At 46.7% G+C, this 17,903-nt stretch overlaps 1 protein-coding gene across 1 annotated transcript in view; it reads left to right on the top strand.

Moving 5' to 3' along the window:
* dzip1l (DAZ interacting zinc finger protein 1-like) overlaps nucleotides 1–17,903 on the top strand; it is a 413,098-nt gene that overhangs the window by 258,576 nt on the left and 136,619 nt on the right. The window contains exon 14 of the mRNA XM_085990774.1: nucleotides 1,178–1,392. Within this exon, the coding sequence (XP_085846900.1) occupies nucleotides 1,178–1,392 (215 nt within the window). The remainder of the gene's footprint in view (nucleotides 1–1,177; nucleotides 1,393–17,903) is intronic.

The raw sequence follows: 17,903 nt of genomic DNA, 5'->3' as shown, positions 1-17,903 counted from the left end.
ACCGAGGCCCCGCCTGCCCCCTCAGGTGGATGTAAAAGACCTTGTGGCACTCTTCGAAGAAAAGCAGGGGAGTTCTCTGGTGGGCACAGGCCTGTCATTGTTGGAAACAGTCACTGGTGGGAATAGGCTTATCACTGATGGGAACAGGCCTGACCTTTATTAAAATTAGGCCCCGTTGGGCTGCTCTGGTGGATGTAAGGGATCACGAGTTGAAGAAGAGCAGGGAGTTCTTCTGGTGTCCAGGCCAGCATTCTCCCTCAACCAACACCACCAAAAACTGATCTTATGGTCAATTGTTCATTTGCTGTTTGTGGGACCTTGCTGTGCACAAATTGACTGCTGTGTTTGCCTACACAACAACAATGACTAAAACTTCAAAGGTAATTCATTGGGTGTAAAGTGCTTTGGGGATGTGTCGAGGATGTGAAAGGTGCCATCTAAATGCAAGCTCCTTCTTGCATTTGTTCACCCATTCCCTAATATTCTTTTCACTTGCCTCGCGATGGGGTATACTTCCATGAATGATTGCTTCTGTCAGCAGGGAAAGCTGTTCCTAGCACTGTGTCTTACTGCAGATCAGCTGAGGTGTAAAACACGTTGTCAAGACGGCCGCACAATGGAGTCACCCACTAACTTTCTGATCTAACTTGCAACAGTGGCGAGGACCTGGAACTCGCTGCCGACGGAAGTGGTGGAAGCGGAGACACTCATTGTTTTCAAGAGGGAGACTGGATAGGCACTTGAGGGAAATAAACTTGCAGGGCTACGGAGATAGAGTGGGGGAATGGGACTGACTGGATTGCTCTACAGAGAGCTGGCACGGACTCGATGGGCCGAATGGCCTCCTTCTGTGCTGTTATGACTCTATTTCATTGTAACCTGCTGCATCACGGTGAGGGGCCTGTCACTGGTATTCAGTAGAAAAATGTGAATATAACTATTGGTCTTTATTCCCTGCTCCTGTGGGGAGATGCTTGACCTCCACTTGTTACCTGTGTGGACGAATCAGAGGGAGGGATCTGTATCCCAGCAGTCTGTTGGTGCAACATTCCCGACCGTGGCCCTCAGCAGAAAGTTAGTGGGTGACTCCATTGTGCGGCCGTCTTGACAACGTGTTTTACACCTCATCATTCTTATAGTTTTCTTTCCTCTCTTTTCCCGCCCCATGTCTCTGCAGCACCCCTCCATTCTCTTCTGACGATGACTCCGTTGTGGACAGTGCTTATGTCACCAGCGTGGGGGTCAAGGATGCCCCCAAGGTCCGTGTCATCCAGTCGAAGCAGAAGCAGAGCCAAGCAACCATGAGCGACGATGATGACTGGTCAGACACTGACATCTCGACTGGGCTGCTGAGTCCACCCGCAGGGGTTCCCGTGGTTCGCACCCCACCAGGTATCGGCAGTGCCCTGGCATTACTTGACTCTTGACATTAGATTTGAACAGCACAACACGCATGTGTTTTTGCACTGGCGCAGTGGCTCACAGAGTCTCACCCAATATTTGCAGTGAGTGTAACCTGACCTGTGAGAGCCCTGTGGGTGTTTTCATGGTGAGCATTTGATACCACTCCAGTTTGCATGACTGGTACTCACTAACAAGAGCTCCAGAGACTGGAACGGAGTGGTCATCTTATTGGGCTCGTTAGTCTAGTGGCCTGGACTAATAATCCAGAGAACATGAGTTCAAATCCCACCATGACAGTGATGGTGACGGTGACAGTGATGGTGGCGATCATGATGATGGTGGCGTCGGCGGCGGTGGTGATGATGATGGTGGTGGTGATGGCATTGATGGTGATGGTGGCGGCGGTGGTGATGATAATGATGGTGATTGTGATGATGGTGGTGGCAGTGGTGATGATAATGATGGTGATTGTGGTGATGATGATGATGATGGTGGTGATGTTGGTGATAATGATGGTGATTGTGATGTTGATGACGGTGATGTTGGTGATAATGATGGTGATTATGATGATGGTGGTGATGTTGGTGATGATAATGGTGATTGTGATGATGGTGGTGAAGTTAGTGATGATAATGACGGTGATTGTGATGTTGATGACGGTGATGTTGGTGTTGATAATGATGGTGATTGTGATGTTGATGACGGTGATGGTGTTGATAATGATGGTGAGTGTGATGTTGATGACGGTGATGTTGGTGATAATGATGGTGATTGTGATGTTGATGGTGATGTTGATAATGGTGGTGATTGTGATGATGATGACGGTGATGTTTGTGATGATAATGGTGATTGTGATGATGGTGGTGATGTTGGTGATGATAATGATGGTGATTGTGATGTTGATGATGGTGATGTTGATGACGGTGATATTGGTGATATTGATGGTGATTGTGATGTTGGTGATGTTGATGACGGTGATATTGGTAATGATATTGATGGTGATTGTGATGTTGATGACGGTGATTTTGGTGATAATGATGGTGATTGTGATGTTGATGACGGTGACAGTGGTGATGATAATGATGGTGATTGTGATGATAATGACGGTGATGTTGGTGATGATAATGATGGTGATTGTGATGTTGATGACGGTGAAGTTGGTGATGATAAAGACGGTGATTGTGATGTTGATGATGGTGATGTTGGCGTTGATAATGATGGTGATTGTGATGTTGAGGAGGATGTCGTGAAACTCCAGTATGATTTGGACAGGTTGGGTGATTGGGCAGAAACATGGCAAATGCACTATAATGTGGATAAATGTGAGGTTATCCACTTTGGTGGCAAAAACAGGAAGGCAGATTATTTCTTGAATGGCAATAGATTGGGAGAAGGGGAAGTGCAAAGAGACCTGGGTGTTCTTGTGCACCAGTCGCTGAAGAAAAGCATTCAGGTGCAGCAGGCAGTTAAGAAGGCAAATGGTACGTTGGCCTTTGTAGCAAGAGGGTTCGAGTACAGGAACAAGGATGTCTTGCTGCAGTTGTACAGGGCCTTGGTGAGACCGCACCTTGAGTATTGTGTGCAGTTTTGGTCACCTTATCTGAGGAAGGACGTCCTTGCCATGGAAGGAGTGCAGCGAAGATTCACCAGGCTGATACCTGGGATGGCAGGAATGACAATGATGTTGGTGATGATAATGATGATTGTGATGATGTTGGTGGTGACAGTGGTGATAATAATGATGGTGATTGTGATGTTGATGATGGTGATGTTGGTGATATTGATGGTGATTGTGATGTTGATGACAATGATGTTGGTGATGATAATGGTGATTGTTATGATGGTGGTGATGATAAAGATGGTGATTGTGATGTTGATGACGGTGATGTTGGTGATAATGATGGTGATTGTGATGTTGATGACAGTGATGTTGGTGATGATAATGATGGTGATTGTGATGTTGATGACGGTGATGTTGGTGATGATATTGATGGTGATTGTGATGATGGTGGTGACAATGGTGATAATAATGGTGATGGTGATGTTGGTGATGATAATGATGTTGGTGATGATAATGATGGTGATTGTGATGTTGATGACGGTGATATTGGTGATGATGGTGATGATGGTGATTGTGATGGTGATTGTGATGATGGTGATGATAATGATGGTGATTGTGATGTTGATGACGGTGATGTTGGTGATGATAATGATGGTGATTGTGATGTTGATGACGGTGATGTTGGTGACGGTAATGATGGTGATTGTGATGTTGATGACGGTGATGTTGGTGATGGTAATGATGGTGATTGTGATGGTGATGTTGGTGATAATGATGGTGATTGTGATGATGGTGGTGACGGTGGTGGTGATAATGATGGTGATTGTGATGATGACGGTGATGATAATGATGGTGATTGTGATGATGATGTTGGTGATGGTGATTGTGATGATGACGGTGAAGTTGGTGATGATGGTGATTGTGATGTTGATGACGGTGACATTGGTGATAACGATGGTGATTGTGATGTTGCTGATGGTGATGTTGGTGATAATGATGGTGATGGTGAAGTTGATGATGGTGATGTTGGTGATGATAATGATGGTGATTGTGATGATGATGATGACGGTGTTGTTGGCGATGATAATGATGGTGATTGTGATGATGACGGTGATGTTGGTGATGATAAGGCGATTGTGATGATAATGATGGTGATTGTGATGTTGATGAAGGTGATGTTGGTGATGATAATGGTGATTGTGATGTTGATGACAGTGATGTTGGTGATATTGATGGTGATTTTGATGATGATGGTGGTGATGGTGGTGCTGATAATGGTGATTGTGATGTTGATGATGGTGATGTTGGTGATGATAATGATGGTGATTGTGATGATGACGACGGTGATGTTTGTGATGATAATGGTGATTGTGATGATGATGGTGGTAATGTTGGTGATGATAATAACGGTGATTGTGATGTTGATGACAGTGATGTTGGTGATATTGATGGTGATTGTGATGATGATGGTGGTGACAGTGGTGCTGATAATGATGGTGATTGTGATGTTAATGATGGTGATGTTGGTGATGATAATTGTTACGTCTGTGTATAATAAGATACGGACTGCGGAGAACGGTACAATAGGTGTTTACTCAACGTGGCTCAAACTGCAACTGAAACAACAGATTACTACTCGGCGTTATATACAGGTGTGGTCACTGCTGGTACTACAGTATACATGAGCTGTAGAAAGTAGTTCCCCCCTTAAAGGTACATACATTACAATTCCTCCCCTTTTAGATTAACAGTACCATAACACTCATTTAACAATTAAATATCAAACTAATTACAATTAACACTTTTAACATGCAACATCAGCTGAAAATAGTCTATTTATAAATTCAGTCTTTGGGGAGGCTTCCTGATCCTTTCTGGATAGCGCCTTTCCCGAGTGTCTTGCTCTTGGTGCGGAGGCGATTCTGGCCCCCTGTCGTCAGTTGGTTCATCAGCTTCCGATGCTACTGTTTCTGGGGTAGATGCTACCTGTACGTCGGGTTCATCACCAGGTACGTATGGGCGAGGCATGGGGTTGACTTGTTCCTGTGACTCTAGGATCTGGTCAGCATGACGTCTCATGATGCTCTCCCCAACGTCCACTGTGTACATTAGTGGGCCCTGCCGTGTGCATATCGTTCCTGGCTGCCATTTTTCTGTTCTGTAGTCGCGGGCCAAGACTGGTTGCCCTACATTGAAGCTCCTTGTTGGCTTCTCATGGATGTGCTGGAATTGCTTACTCTCAACATCTCTTCGTACGTTTGGTCTGAGCAAATCCAGGCGAGATCTTAACCTTCGGTTAAAGAACATCATGGCTGGGGCCTGGTTGGTGACTGCATGTGTCGCATTCCGGTAGGCGAACAGGAAATTGTCCACCTTGTGCTGCAGTGGAATGTTGTCATTGTACATAGCCTTTATTGCCTTCTTAAAGGTTTGTATGAACCTCTCAGCCAATCCATTTGTGGCTGGATGATACGGGGCGGATGTGTAATGCCTTACCCCATTCTTTTTCAAGAACCTCCGGAACTCTTCGGACACAAACTGTGGTCCGTTGTCGGAGCAAATCTGTTCTGGCAAGCCATTCCTGGCAAAAATGGTCCGTAGGACTGCAATAGTTTTCTCCGTGGTGGTGGAGGACATTTTGATGACCTCAGGCCATTTCGAGTGCGCATCCACGGCTATTAAAAACATTGAGTCCATGAATGGACCAGCAAAATCAATATGCACCCGTTGCCATGGAGATGAGGGCCACTCCCATGGGTGTAGAGGGGCCTGTGGTGGTGCATTTTGGACTTTCTGGCATCCTGAGCAGCTCTTGGTCAGGTCCTCGATTTGTTTATCGATTCCCGGCCACCACACATAAGCCCTGGCTAGGCTTTTCATTTTTACCCCTCCCAGATGACCCTCATGAAGCTCATTGAGCACTCTATCCCTTAACTTGGGTGGAATTACCACTCGGGAGCCACACATCAAGGTCCCCAGGCACACTGACAGCTGTTCTCTCCTTGTCGAGAACGCTGGCAACAGTGAGTCGCTGTGCTGGCCATCCCTTCACCGTCAAATCATATACCCGAGACAGTGTCGGGTCATTTCGGGTTTCCTTTTCGATACAAGCGTTAGTTACCGGTAGGTATTCAACTGTAGTCGAATGGAATATTTCGACAGGATCCACTGCTGGTGCTTCCTCCGCAGTAGGCAGTGGCAGGCGTGATAGCCCATCAGCATTTCCATGCTGTTTCGTGCCCTTATATTCAATCTCATAGTGGTGCGCCCCTAGAAAAAGTGATCATCTTTGTAGTCGTTGCGCAGTCATCACCGGAACGCCCTTCTTTGGATTAAAAATGGAGACAAGAGGCTGGTGATCAGTCAGCAAGGTGAATTTCTGCCCGTGCAGATAGTGATTGAACTTTTTCACTCCCAACACTAGGCTGAGTGCCTCCCTGTCAATCTGGCGTCAAAAAATTTTGGGCTTGCGTTTTCTTCCATTTTAATCGTCGCTGTCATGCCTTTTAGTGTTCCGAGTCCTTGCCGGAACACTTCTTTCGCGTCAGTTAGGATCTTTGACAGTCGCCCAGGTGTGACGTCGTCATCCTTTTTGTCAGCCACAGTCAGTGCCTGTATGGAATGCCAATCCAGTTGTATATTCCGGATCCATTCACGTCCCAGTAATGGTGGTCCTCCATCTTGTAATACATACAGGTCTAGTTTTGGTGTTTCCTTACCGTTCTATATAACGGTCACCCTTATTTTTCCTTTGGGGTAGACTTTTTGCCCCATGTACGTCTTCAAAATAATTTTTGTGTCTCTCAAGGGTATGTGTAAGAATAGCCGCTCGTAGTCCCGTCGGTTTATGACTGTTAGAGCTGATCCTGTGTCCAATTCCATCTTTACCTGGACTCCTGCTATCTTGAGAGTGACCCAAATGGTTCAGTGATCCTCCGCTGTGATCACATTATGTAGTTTCAGACAACTCAGTTCCCTGCTTTCGGAGTCGTTATCACTCTTTTGTTCGTCTGAACTATTCTCCGTTATCTTATGTACCTTCTTGTACTTCCCTTTGGTTGGTTTCTTATTGCTGGTTTTCTTTCCCCACCTGCAGACTCGTGCTATGTGTCCTACTTTTCCACACTGTCTGCACACTTTGTCTTTGAACCAGCAATCATTCTGGTCGTGTGTTGTTCTGCTGCAGCGATAGCACTTCTCTGCTCCATATGACATTTCGTTTGTGCCATATTCTTGCGGTCTCTGTTGTAGCTCTGCAGCGCCCGTGCTGCTGCTTCATATGATACTGCAATGCTGAAAGCCTTTTCCAGTGTAAGGTCCTTTTCAGATAAAAGCCATTTCTGGGTTCCTTCACTTTGAAGCCCACACACAAACTTGTCCCTTAAGGTATCTGCCAGTCCCGCTCCAAACTGGCAGTGTTTCGATAGTTTGTGCAGTTCTGTTAAATAATCAGCATTGCTTTCATCCTTATGCTGGTTCCGTTTGTGAAACTTGAATCTTTCTGCTATCAGCAGCGGTGTGGGGTTTAAATGTTCCTTTAGTATCGTTACTATGTCTTCAAAACTCTTTTCCATTGGCTTCGTTGGGGTTACTAGATTTTGTAATAAACCATACGTCTTTGCACCCATTAAATTTAACAATACCGACGCTTTCTTGTCATCTAACACCTCATTTGCCTTGCAGTACACCTCTATTCGTTCGACATATGTAGTCCAATCTTCAACTTCATTGTCAAATGCGGTGATACTGCCACTCTTCGGCATTTTGGGTGTGGTTTAAAATGGCGTCTCCCAATGGCTTAAAATGGCGTCTCCCGCGCTTTCCTTCCTCCCCCGCTGCTGCCGACGCTGCTCCCGGCGGTTCTTGTGGCAATGGCGGTGCCCTGTAGGTTTCGTGCGCTTCTCCTGCGCTGCTGCCAACGCCGCTCTCGGCAGTCCTCGTGGCAATCGCGGCGCCTCGCGGGTTTCTGTGCCTCTCTCTCTCTCCCTCTCTTCGCCGCTGCTCGGCCCCTCAACACCAGCTGCGCCCTGTGCACTCTGCCCTCTCTCTCCCCGTCGACGCTGCTCAGCCCTTTGCTGTGCCGCTCGGTCGAACTCTAGCCCGCCACCGTCCGGGAAGGGTCTGCGCACTACCTGTTGCCAGCCCGTTTCGCTGGACCACCTCGACTGGAAAGCCAAGCCTGGCTCTCAACAACCTCCCCCGCAATTCCCGAGTCTCAGCTGGATGACTGGGTGGTTGCCCGTGGTCGACGCCTGAATCTCTGGCCTTGACCTCCAATCCACTGATCTCCAGGAACGAATCCCCGGGAGGTGATGCAGAGTTGCAGGTAGGTTCAAACCTGCCTCGTCGCCAATGTTACGTCCGTGTATAATAAGAAACGGACTGTGGAGAACGGTACAATAGGTGTTTACTCAACGTGGCTCAAACTGCAACTGAAACAACAGATTACTATTCAGCATTATATACAGGTGTGGTCACTGCCGGTACTACAGTATACATGAGCTGTAGAAAGTAGTTCCTGTGGTGTATGTAACCTGTTCCACCTTAAGAGAACTTAAGCCTGTTCCACCTTAAGAGATGTACTACTTTCTCTGGCTGCTGTATACGTAATACCGGGGGTGACCACACCGGTATATAAGCACTGTGTAGTAATATTGTATTCAGTATAGTCCCTACCTCCAACCAGTAAAGACCTGTTGAAATTACTCTTGTAGTCTGTGTAGTAATTATCACTATAACACACAGACTTAACAGTGGCGACGAGTCCGATTCTTACCCTGCGGCAGTTATTTCCACGGCGGCTTCGTCCACAGACAGGACGTCGAAGAGAGGTTTCCACCCTCATCACCCTACTGGAAGACACGTCGAGCGGCAGGCATCGAGAAACCGGAGTGCAGAAGACATCCTGACCTCGAAGCCTCCATCAGCGACTGTCAGCTTTCTTCTTTCTACCTCGGTGGTGGGTATGCCGGGCAGCGACGCGACAGAAAGTCAACCGCGTTGGCTGTACAGACGGGGCAGGGAAGACGGAGGAATAAGGGCGGTGAGATCGATCGAGACCGGAGATAAGGGCCGGGCCGCTTTCGAGCGAGAGGCGCAGCGTGGGGACATCGATCGCGACCGGAGATAAGGGCCGCATTCCGGCTAAAAGGCGCAGCGTCTGGGGAAACTGAAGGCGCGAGAGCCGCGGTGAAGCGGAGACAGCGTCGGGGGACGGTTGAAGACCACCAAGCGCGGGAAAACCGCCATTTTGTGGGCGGAGGAAGACGACAAGAGCGGGAAGCAACCATCTTGGATAACATAAAAATATAATAAATTGCAACGATGCCTAAACATGGGAACATTAATACCTTTGATAGTGACATCGAAGATTGGGCCATGTATGTAGAACGCATACAAAATTATTGTAAGGCAAATAAAATTCCTGATGCAGATAAAGCACTAACATTATTAAATTTAATGGGTGCGAAGACATACGGGCAATTGAAACACCTGTTATCACCAGATGAACCGACGGATAAGACGTTCGATGAGATTGTTACTGTCCTGAAAAATCATCTAAACCCCACGCCGCTGATGCTAGCGGAACGATTTAAATTTTACGACAGAAGGCAGCTGCAGAATGAAAGCAATGCTGAATATTTGATGGAATTACGTAAGCTAGCAAAATATTGTCAGTTTGGAACGGGACTGACAGAGGCACTACGAGATAAATTTGTGTGTGGTTTATTTAAACAGGATACACAAAAGCGACTGCTCGAGGAGAATGAGCTGATGCTTGAGAAGGCGGTCACTATGGCAGCAGCACACGAAGCCGCAGCGAGAGGCACGGCAGTAATGCAGCTACGGTCACCGGAACTCGGTACAAACAAATTGGGTTTGAGTTCTGTCAAATGTTATCGTTGTGGAAAGACTACGCACGATCAGAACCAGTGTTGGTTTAAAAACCAAGAATGCAGAACATGTGGCAGGCTTGGCCACATAGCTAAAGTATGCCGGTCAGGAAAGAAGACCAGCAACAAAAAGTCACCGCAAGGAAAATACGCAAAGGTACACAAGGTGACAAAGAACAGTTTGACCGAACAGAAGTCAGATTCAGACGCTAGCAGTAATGAACTGGATCGCTTAAGAGTACACAACGTTGGTAAGGATGCAGATCTCCAGACAATTTGGGTCACTCTTCAGATAGCAGGAGTCCAAGTAAAAATGGAATTGGATACTGGATCGGCATTGACGGTCATGAATAAGAAAGATTACAGAAGGTTTTTCCAACATATTCCCCTGCAGGATACGGAGATTATATTGAAAACATACACGGGGCAAAGAGTGTACCCCATCGGAAAAATAGAGGTAGAAGTGGTCCACAAGGGCGAAGAAAGCCAAGTAATGGACTTATATGTGCTACCTGAAGGAGGTCCACCACAACTAGAACGGGAGTGGATTAGGAAAATGAATATGGACTGGCACTCCTTGAAGGCACTAACGGTAGATTCCGGGGAAACAGATGTCAAACCTAAACGATTGTCCAGAATATTGGATGATGCTAAAGAGGTGTTCCAGCAGGGACTGGGAACACTGAGAGGAATTACGGCAAACATCAAGATTGATGAACATGCACAACCAAAATGTTTTAAAGCCAGACCGGTACCCTATGCAATACGACCTACTGTTGAAGCGGAACTGGAAGCACTAGAACGTTCAGGTGTACTGTCTAAGGTAGATTGGAGTGAGTGGGCTACGCCCATTGTTCCCGTTATGAAACGTCCTGCGAGCAACAAGCCAGGAGATCCAGGGAAGGTTCGCATCTGTGGAGATTTCAAAATCACCGTTAATCTGGTGCTTCACATGGTGCAGTATCCGCTTCCACGGATTGAGGATATTTTCGCTTCATTGTCTGGCGGGAAACACTTCACCAAGATAGACCTGGCGCAGGCGTACTTGCAGATGGAGGTTGAGGAAGAGTCACGCCAATACCTCACGATCAACACGCATCGAGGGTTGTACCGGTACAATAGGCTGGTTTTTGGAGTGGCATCGGCTCCAGCAATTTGGCAGAGGGCCATGGAGCAGGTATTACAGGGAATTCCAGGCACACAATGTTACCTGGACGATATTCTGATCACAGGTGATGGTGATGAACAACATCTCGCAAACTTGGAACTGGTGCTCAACAGACTGAAAGAGTATGGACTTAGAGTAAATCGGCAGAAATGTGAGTTATTCCAGAAGCGGATCTCGTACTGTGGCCATGTCATTGACCGGGAGGGGCTTCATAAGTCTCCTGACAAGATTGAGGCAGTTGTAAAGGCTCCCGCTCCGGAGAATGTCTCTCAGTTGAGGTCGTTTCTAGGATTAATTAACTATTACCATAAATTTCTGCCAAATCTATCCACGGTACTGCACCCGTTAAACGCTCTTTTACAGAAAGGGGTACCATGGGAATGGGGCGAAAACTGTAAGAAGGCATTTCGCAAAAGCAAAGAATTGATCACCTCAGAGGAAGTGTTGGCTCACTTCAACCCGACACTGCCTATTCGGTTGGCTTGTGATGCTTCTCCATATGGTATTGGGGCAGTACTCTCACACAAGTTGCCAAATGGCACGGAAAGGCCAGTCGCGTTTGCATCCAGATCATTGACCTCCGCTGAGCGCAACTATGCGCAGATCGATAGGGAGGCTCTTAGCCTTGTATGGGGAGTGAAGAAGTTTAATCATTACCTGCAGGGCCAAAAATTCACACTTCTGACAGACCATCAACCGTTGGTATCCATTTTTAACCCTAAGAAGGGTGTTTCAGTGATGACAGCACAGCGTCTCCAGAGATGGTCCCTTTTCCTAGGGGCACATCAATATCAAATAGAATTCAAAGGTACGAAACAGCATGGCAATGCTGATGGGCTGTCGCGCCTGCCACTACCTGAAGAAGACACGACGAAAGTTGACCCTGTTGAGTTATTTCATTCGACCATCATCGAGTGTTTACCAGTCACCAATGCAAGTATTGAAAGAGAAACCAGGAACGACCCGACACTGTCCAGAGTCTACGAGGTGACAGTGAAAGGATGGCGAACACGGGGTGATCCTCTGTTACCGGCATTTTCGGCAAGGCGAGACCAGCTGTCCGTCTGCCATGGTACCTTGATGTACGGGACAAGAGTGATTATTCCTCCCAAGTTAAGGGAAAGAGTTTTAAACGAACTGCATGAAGGTCATCTGGGGGGAGTTAAAATGAAAAGTCTTGCTAGGGCTTATGTATGGTGGCCAGGTATTGACCAACAGATTGAGGAGTTAACGAAAAGCTGCGCTGGGTGCCAAAAAGTGCAAAATGCACCTCCGATAGCACCGCTACACCCATGGGAATGGCCTTGAGCCCCATGGCAACGCGTACACATTGACTTTGCTGGTCCATTCATGGACTCCATGTTCCTAATCGCGGTGGATGCACATTCCAAATGGCCAGAAGTCATCAAGATGAATACCACTACTTCAGAAAAGACAATTGCGGTGTTAAGAACAATATTCGCAAGGAACGGATTGCCAGAACAGACCTGTTCGGACAACGGACCACAGTTTGTATCGGAAGAATTCCGACAATTCTTAAAGAAGAATGGAGTAAAACATTATACCTCTGCCCCATATCATCCGGCGACAAACGGGTAGGCTGAAAGATTTGTCCAGACATTCAAAAAGGCAATTAAGGCCATGAACGATGATCAGATTCCGCTGCAACACAAGGTCGACAAGTTCCTGATGTCATATCGAAACGCCGATCATGCAGTGACTAACCAAAGTCCTGCCATGATGTTTTATAACAGGAGGTTGCGGTCCAAGTTGGACTTGTTAAAACCAAATGTGCGGAGGGAAGTGGAAAACAAACAGTTTCGGCATATTAACAACAAGACCACTTGAACTTTCGACGTAGGACAACCAGTGTTGGCAAGGGGCTATGGAAACGAAAAATGGCAGTCCGGAACAATTCGGGCCAGACAAGGACCTTTGATGTACACAGTAGATATTGGTCATAATGTGATAAGGCGTCATGCGGATCAACTGGTAGAGTCGAGAGCAAGGGTCGAACCCATGGTTGTGACAGAGACAACTGTGGAAGACGTTAATGAACCTGAAGCATCTACCTCGGCAGGGAATGTACTTGATGATGATGACACCCAATACATTGGAAACCAAATAGAGGAGGCACCTCAACAACAAGAATCAGAGACTACTGAGAGGCGTTATCCAAGCCGCATCAGAAAGCCTCCTGAGAGACTGAACCTTTGAACTGTTATACCTGAAGTTATATATGTATATATGTTATTATGTTATGTTAAATGGGGATATGACTGTTAAGCTAAAAAGGGAGGATTGTGGTGTATGTAACCTGTTCCACCTTAAGAGAACTTAAGCCTGTTCCACCTTAAGAGATGTACTACTTTCTCTGGCTGCTGTATACGTAATACCGGGGGTGACCACACCGGTATATAAGCACTGTGTAGTAATATTGTATTCAGTATAGTCCCTACCTCCAACCAGTAAAGACCTGTTGAATTTACTCTTGTAGTCTGTGTAGTAATTATCACTATAACACACAGACTTAACAGTTCCCCCCTTAAAGGTACATACATTACAATAATGATGGTGATTGTGATGTTGATGGTGGTGATGATAATGATGGTGATTGTGATGATGACGGTGATGTTGGTGATGATAATGGTGATGGTGATGATGATGATGGTGATTGTGATGTTGATGACGGTGATGTTGGTGATATTGATGGTACTTGTGATGATGGTGGTGACGGTGGTGATGATTGTAGGGGGTGGTGTTTGGCTGTCAGCTGCGGCTCTGACTTATGAGTGGTTCAAATAGCTCCCACTCCCTTGGTTCTAGACCTTGGACTTATTTGGGGGCTGTAATGAAATTGCAGCAGACAACTGAATTTTGGTGAAAGAACTTTGATCTTTATTTGAGAAAGAAAATACACAACACAATAATTTTAACACTCTAAATTGGGGGAGTACTTCGGAATATACGAGGGAAAATAACAATAGACAGAATACTACACCCCTCCCAATCCCACTTCACTAGCCAAGTTTGGCTACAGAGGACCAGGGATAATGCTCACCAAAATGACTTCTTTTGGCAGTTGTAGAGGTTCGTGATTTTGGGGTTCTCTAGATGTGTCGGTTGGGGCCTGCCGTACCCCAGACGTGGTAGAGGACTTCACCTGCGTGGCTGGTCAGTCTTTGCGAGTCCGCTGATGCGGTAGGGTGCGTATTGGATCTATCAGGTAAGTACCCAATTTCTTTTGGTCAGAAGTAGGGTTTAGAGTCTTTTCAGTAAAATCTTACCCAGGGGTGAGTCAGGATAGATTGTAGAGTGGAAAAACTTGTGGATCTTCGGTTTTCTTCTGAGTTGGGTTTTGTTGGTCGCAGTGGCCCAACATTATCCGGTTGCTGGTAATATTTGGTTCTTTGTTTCGTGGGGCCCTGGTCTGCCGCGAGGTCTCCGACGGTGTGTTACTTCTTCGAGAGGGCGCTTCTTCTTGGACTGAACTTGATGACTTGACTTGACTTGACATGAATGATGAAGCAAAACTCTTTTCTTCAACTCGTCTCCGCTCCTTGAATGTTCCTCTCACTGAACTGCTTGAACCGCTTGACCCGAACTGGACCCGCACTCCTTGAACCGAACTCTGGAACCGCCCTGCACCCTTGTTGAACTTGTCTTCTTCTTCGAACTGAGCTGCCCTGAACTGTAAAAACAGGCCCTCAATTATACTGTTTGGGGCCTGCTAAGCTGTGCACCAAATCAGTTCTGTCTCTTTGTTAGTTTTGGCGGGCTTGTTAACATCGATGGATTAAAAATTGTTTAATATGTTTCGGGATGGTCCCATCGATCTTAATTGGTTTTAAGATTGCGTGAAGTGATTTCGGGGTAGTCTCATCGATTCTTAATTGGTTTAAGCGATTGTTTAACCTCTTGCTTAATTGCAGTAACATTTGTCTTTTCCTGTGGGGCCCAAGGTTCTTTTGTTGGTTGGTGGCATGTTCTGCATTATGTATGCTTTGGATGGTTCTGTTCTGCATTATGTATACTTTGGATGGTTCTGTAATTTTGAGCGGGAACTGCTTTTCCGTAGGTCTATTGTCATTATGTAAAATGACTGAGACAGTCCAGATAGTCCCCAGACAGCTTGGCTAAATGCCAATGCTCAAAACTGTCCATTTACAGAGGCCAATCCCAATTCCTTTGTTGCAGCCTCCTTTTCTTCCACAGGCTCGAACATGCTTTTAAAATAAAAACCAAAACCCTGGGGTCTTTGATTTTTAAATCTCCCTTTAGGCCCAATATTCTTATACCTTTCTGACATGGCTTATTAACAGTCCAAAAATCCCTCCTTTAGGATAATCTTCTTGGTTTTGGGGGATCTGCTGAATTTTGCAAATCTTACATTCCCTCCTGTGATACTCTATTCGCTGGTGTATCATGCTGGGTGAGCAAAATTTCTGATCTCCGAGAGCCAACTTTCCCCTTTATTATCTATCTAAAACCCCCAAAAAACACATACATTCTCCTTTTTGATATAGTGTTCATTCAAAATATATACAAGGTACAAAAATCCGGTTACATTCACATCCAAGCACGGAGGGGGTCCAACACCCCTGCACCACTTGGTAAAATATTGTACACACATAGAAAGAAAATAATCACACATAGTCACGAAACTTTATTTTAATAACGGTTACGATTTGTTTTATACTTGGTCATAGACTTATTTTTATGTTTGTCCCATGCTCTCTCATGTTGAGATCGGAGCATTCTGTCTCTCCCCTTGCACTTTGTGCACAGCAAGTAGAAAACTATACCGAGCTGGCAGACCACTCAAATGTGGGAAGCCATTCTGATCCAAGAAGGGACCTCTATTTTCAAAAATATCCCACCAAGGTGGAACTACGATATCCAAGATCTTGGCCCCTATCTTGACTATCTTCTGTTCTAATGTGTAGAAATGCTTCTGTGATAAGACCACTGCTTTTACTAGGGCGGTAAGAGGTTCTGGTAGAGGGGGAATTTCATAGCCGAAATATGTGATGTAATTTTGCAGGTTGGTAATGTTTTCCCTGACAGTGAGGTGAACAGTGGAGGGTTCAGGAATGGGGACAATCCGTTCCTGGGCCACTTGAACTTCTGCCTCGGGTTTAAAGCAGAAACTGCTGTCATTCACCGGACACCAGATGTGCTGTCCATGCTGGTAGTGGGGCGCACTTGTGGTGACACAATATGTCCCAACCTCTATGAATGCTACCTGTGGGGGAACATGGTCTTGTGCCATTACCTCCATGGTACAGTTCACAGGTTGTGTGCCAGCAGCTTTAAACCCGCACTGTGGCCTCGAATAGGCATTCAAGTACTGGGGACACAGTATTATGTGTGCTCCCCGGCTCCGGCACCCGGAGAGGTCTGTACCTGTCATAGCTTGCTCCCACTTTATGACATAAGGTGGGACCTCTGTGAAACGGACGTGTGCACCCCCTTGAATGACTCCAATGTTCTCCACCCTGTATACCGGTGCGGGTCGGACTGTCCCATCTATGACCGGCATCTTCACTACTATCCCCATGATAGTATGGTTGGAACATCCACAATCCACTGGGACAGGGTAGGCTTCAGAGGCTAGATGGAGCTGACACGGGCTCAGCAAATTACTAAACAGGTGAAGGGCTGCGAGGTGCTTGTTGCTAATCCAGGAGGGGACTAAACCCTGTTATAAATCCTCCAGGTTGCTACGGCCCTTGCCCAGCAACCATGCCCCGTATAGCACGCACACCTCATTCTGTGCAGCCTGGTCCAAAGCATTCCTGTCCTCCCGTATGAGTGCATTTACTGTTTTGGCTCACAATTATTTCCTTTAAAATGGACCGTCATAGCTTGGTCCTCGTGTACCTCTGAGCCTACCACTGTATTTTCTTCCGTTAGGATTTTTCTTAATTGGGTCTTTAAACCATTTATCTGTGCTTGTAACTCTATCATCCAGGCTATTTATTAATGAGGATCCTGTATTATAGCTTGTGAAAATATCATTCCAGGTTCCCCTCCTTTGTCTCCCCACGCCCATAGTATGCTGAGGGTGTAGTCTGTACAGCTTCGCTTTGTCTACGTTGGCAAAATCGAATTCATAAAATTTTCTAAACATTTCCTTCAGCAGGGCCTGGTATAGCTCTTCTGTCTCCTTAGGACACCATTCAGGTAAGTGTACCTCGGTCAGGTTCAGGATCACTGAGGCCACCGCATAGTGTACCCCCGGTACAGCAACTTGTCGGTCGGCACTAATACTAATCCATTCCCTGGTCCCTTGGTGGTGGTAGGACACCTCTGTACTATGGTCCGTGATGTCGTGGTCGTGGGCAGGGGCTTTCGGGGGCGTGCTACGAGTTCGGTGGCGTTGACTGGGATCGGGGAGTGTGGGATCGCGCACGCATTCAGGCTAGAATCCCACCCCATCCCCTCCCCGGCATCTTGCCATTGTCTGTGGAAGATGATGGATATGCCTGTGGGGCAGACTTTCTCTGACCTCCACATACAAATGTAAACTCCCTGTTCCGACTTCCACCACTTATCCCAGCACACACTCACTCCCCCTTGGGTCCCCGTGATCGTACGGTGGATGTCGTTCCCCAATCGTTCCCAGTCGACTGTACGGTCCCCTATGTCCCTGCTCAGCTTTCTGAGCCACCACCACCTATCCAGGGGAATCTGTCCCTTGCATGTCAAACACACGCGTTTCCCCTTAGTGACACTAACCCTTGTAGCAACGACCTGTACCCTGGGGCACAGGATGGAGGCCTCCCCGTATGTGAACCTGGTCTGGCTGGAGTACTGAGTCGAGTTAGACCCCAGCCACCCTGGCCACCTTCCCTCATGGAAGTAGATGGCGAGC

Source organism: Somniosus microcephalus, chromosome 6 (genome assembly GCF_052327205.1).
Source record: "Somniosus microcephalus isolate GS21.2 chromosome 6, FLI_Smic_1.0, whole genome shotgun sequence".
Lineage (NCBI taxonomy): Eukaryota > Metazoa > Chordata > Chondrichthyes > Squaliformes > Somniosidae > Somniosus > Somniosus microcephalus.
The sequence above is the reverse complement of the archived record's forward strand: the minus strand, read 5'-3'. Positions and strand labels throughout refer to the sequence as shown.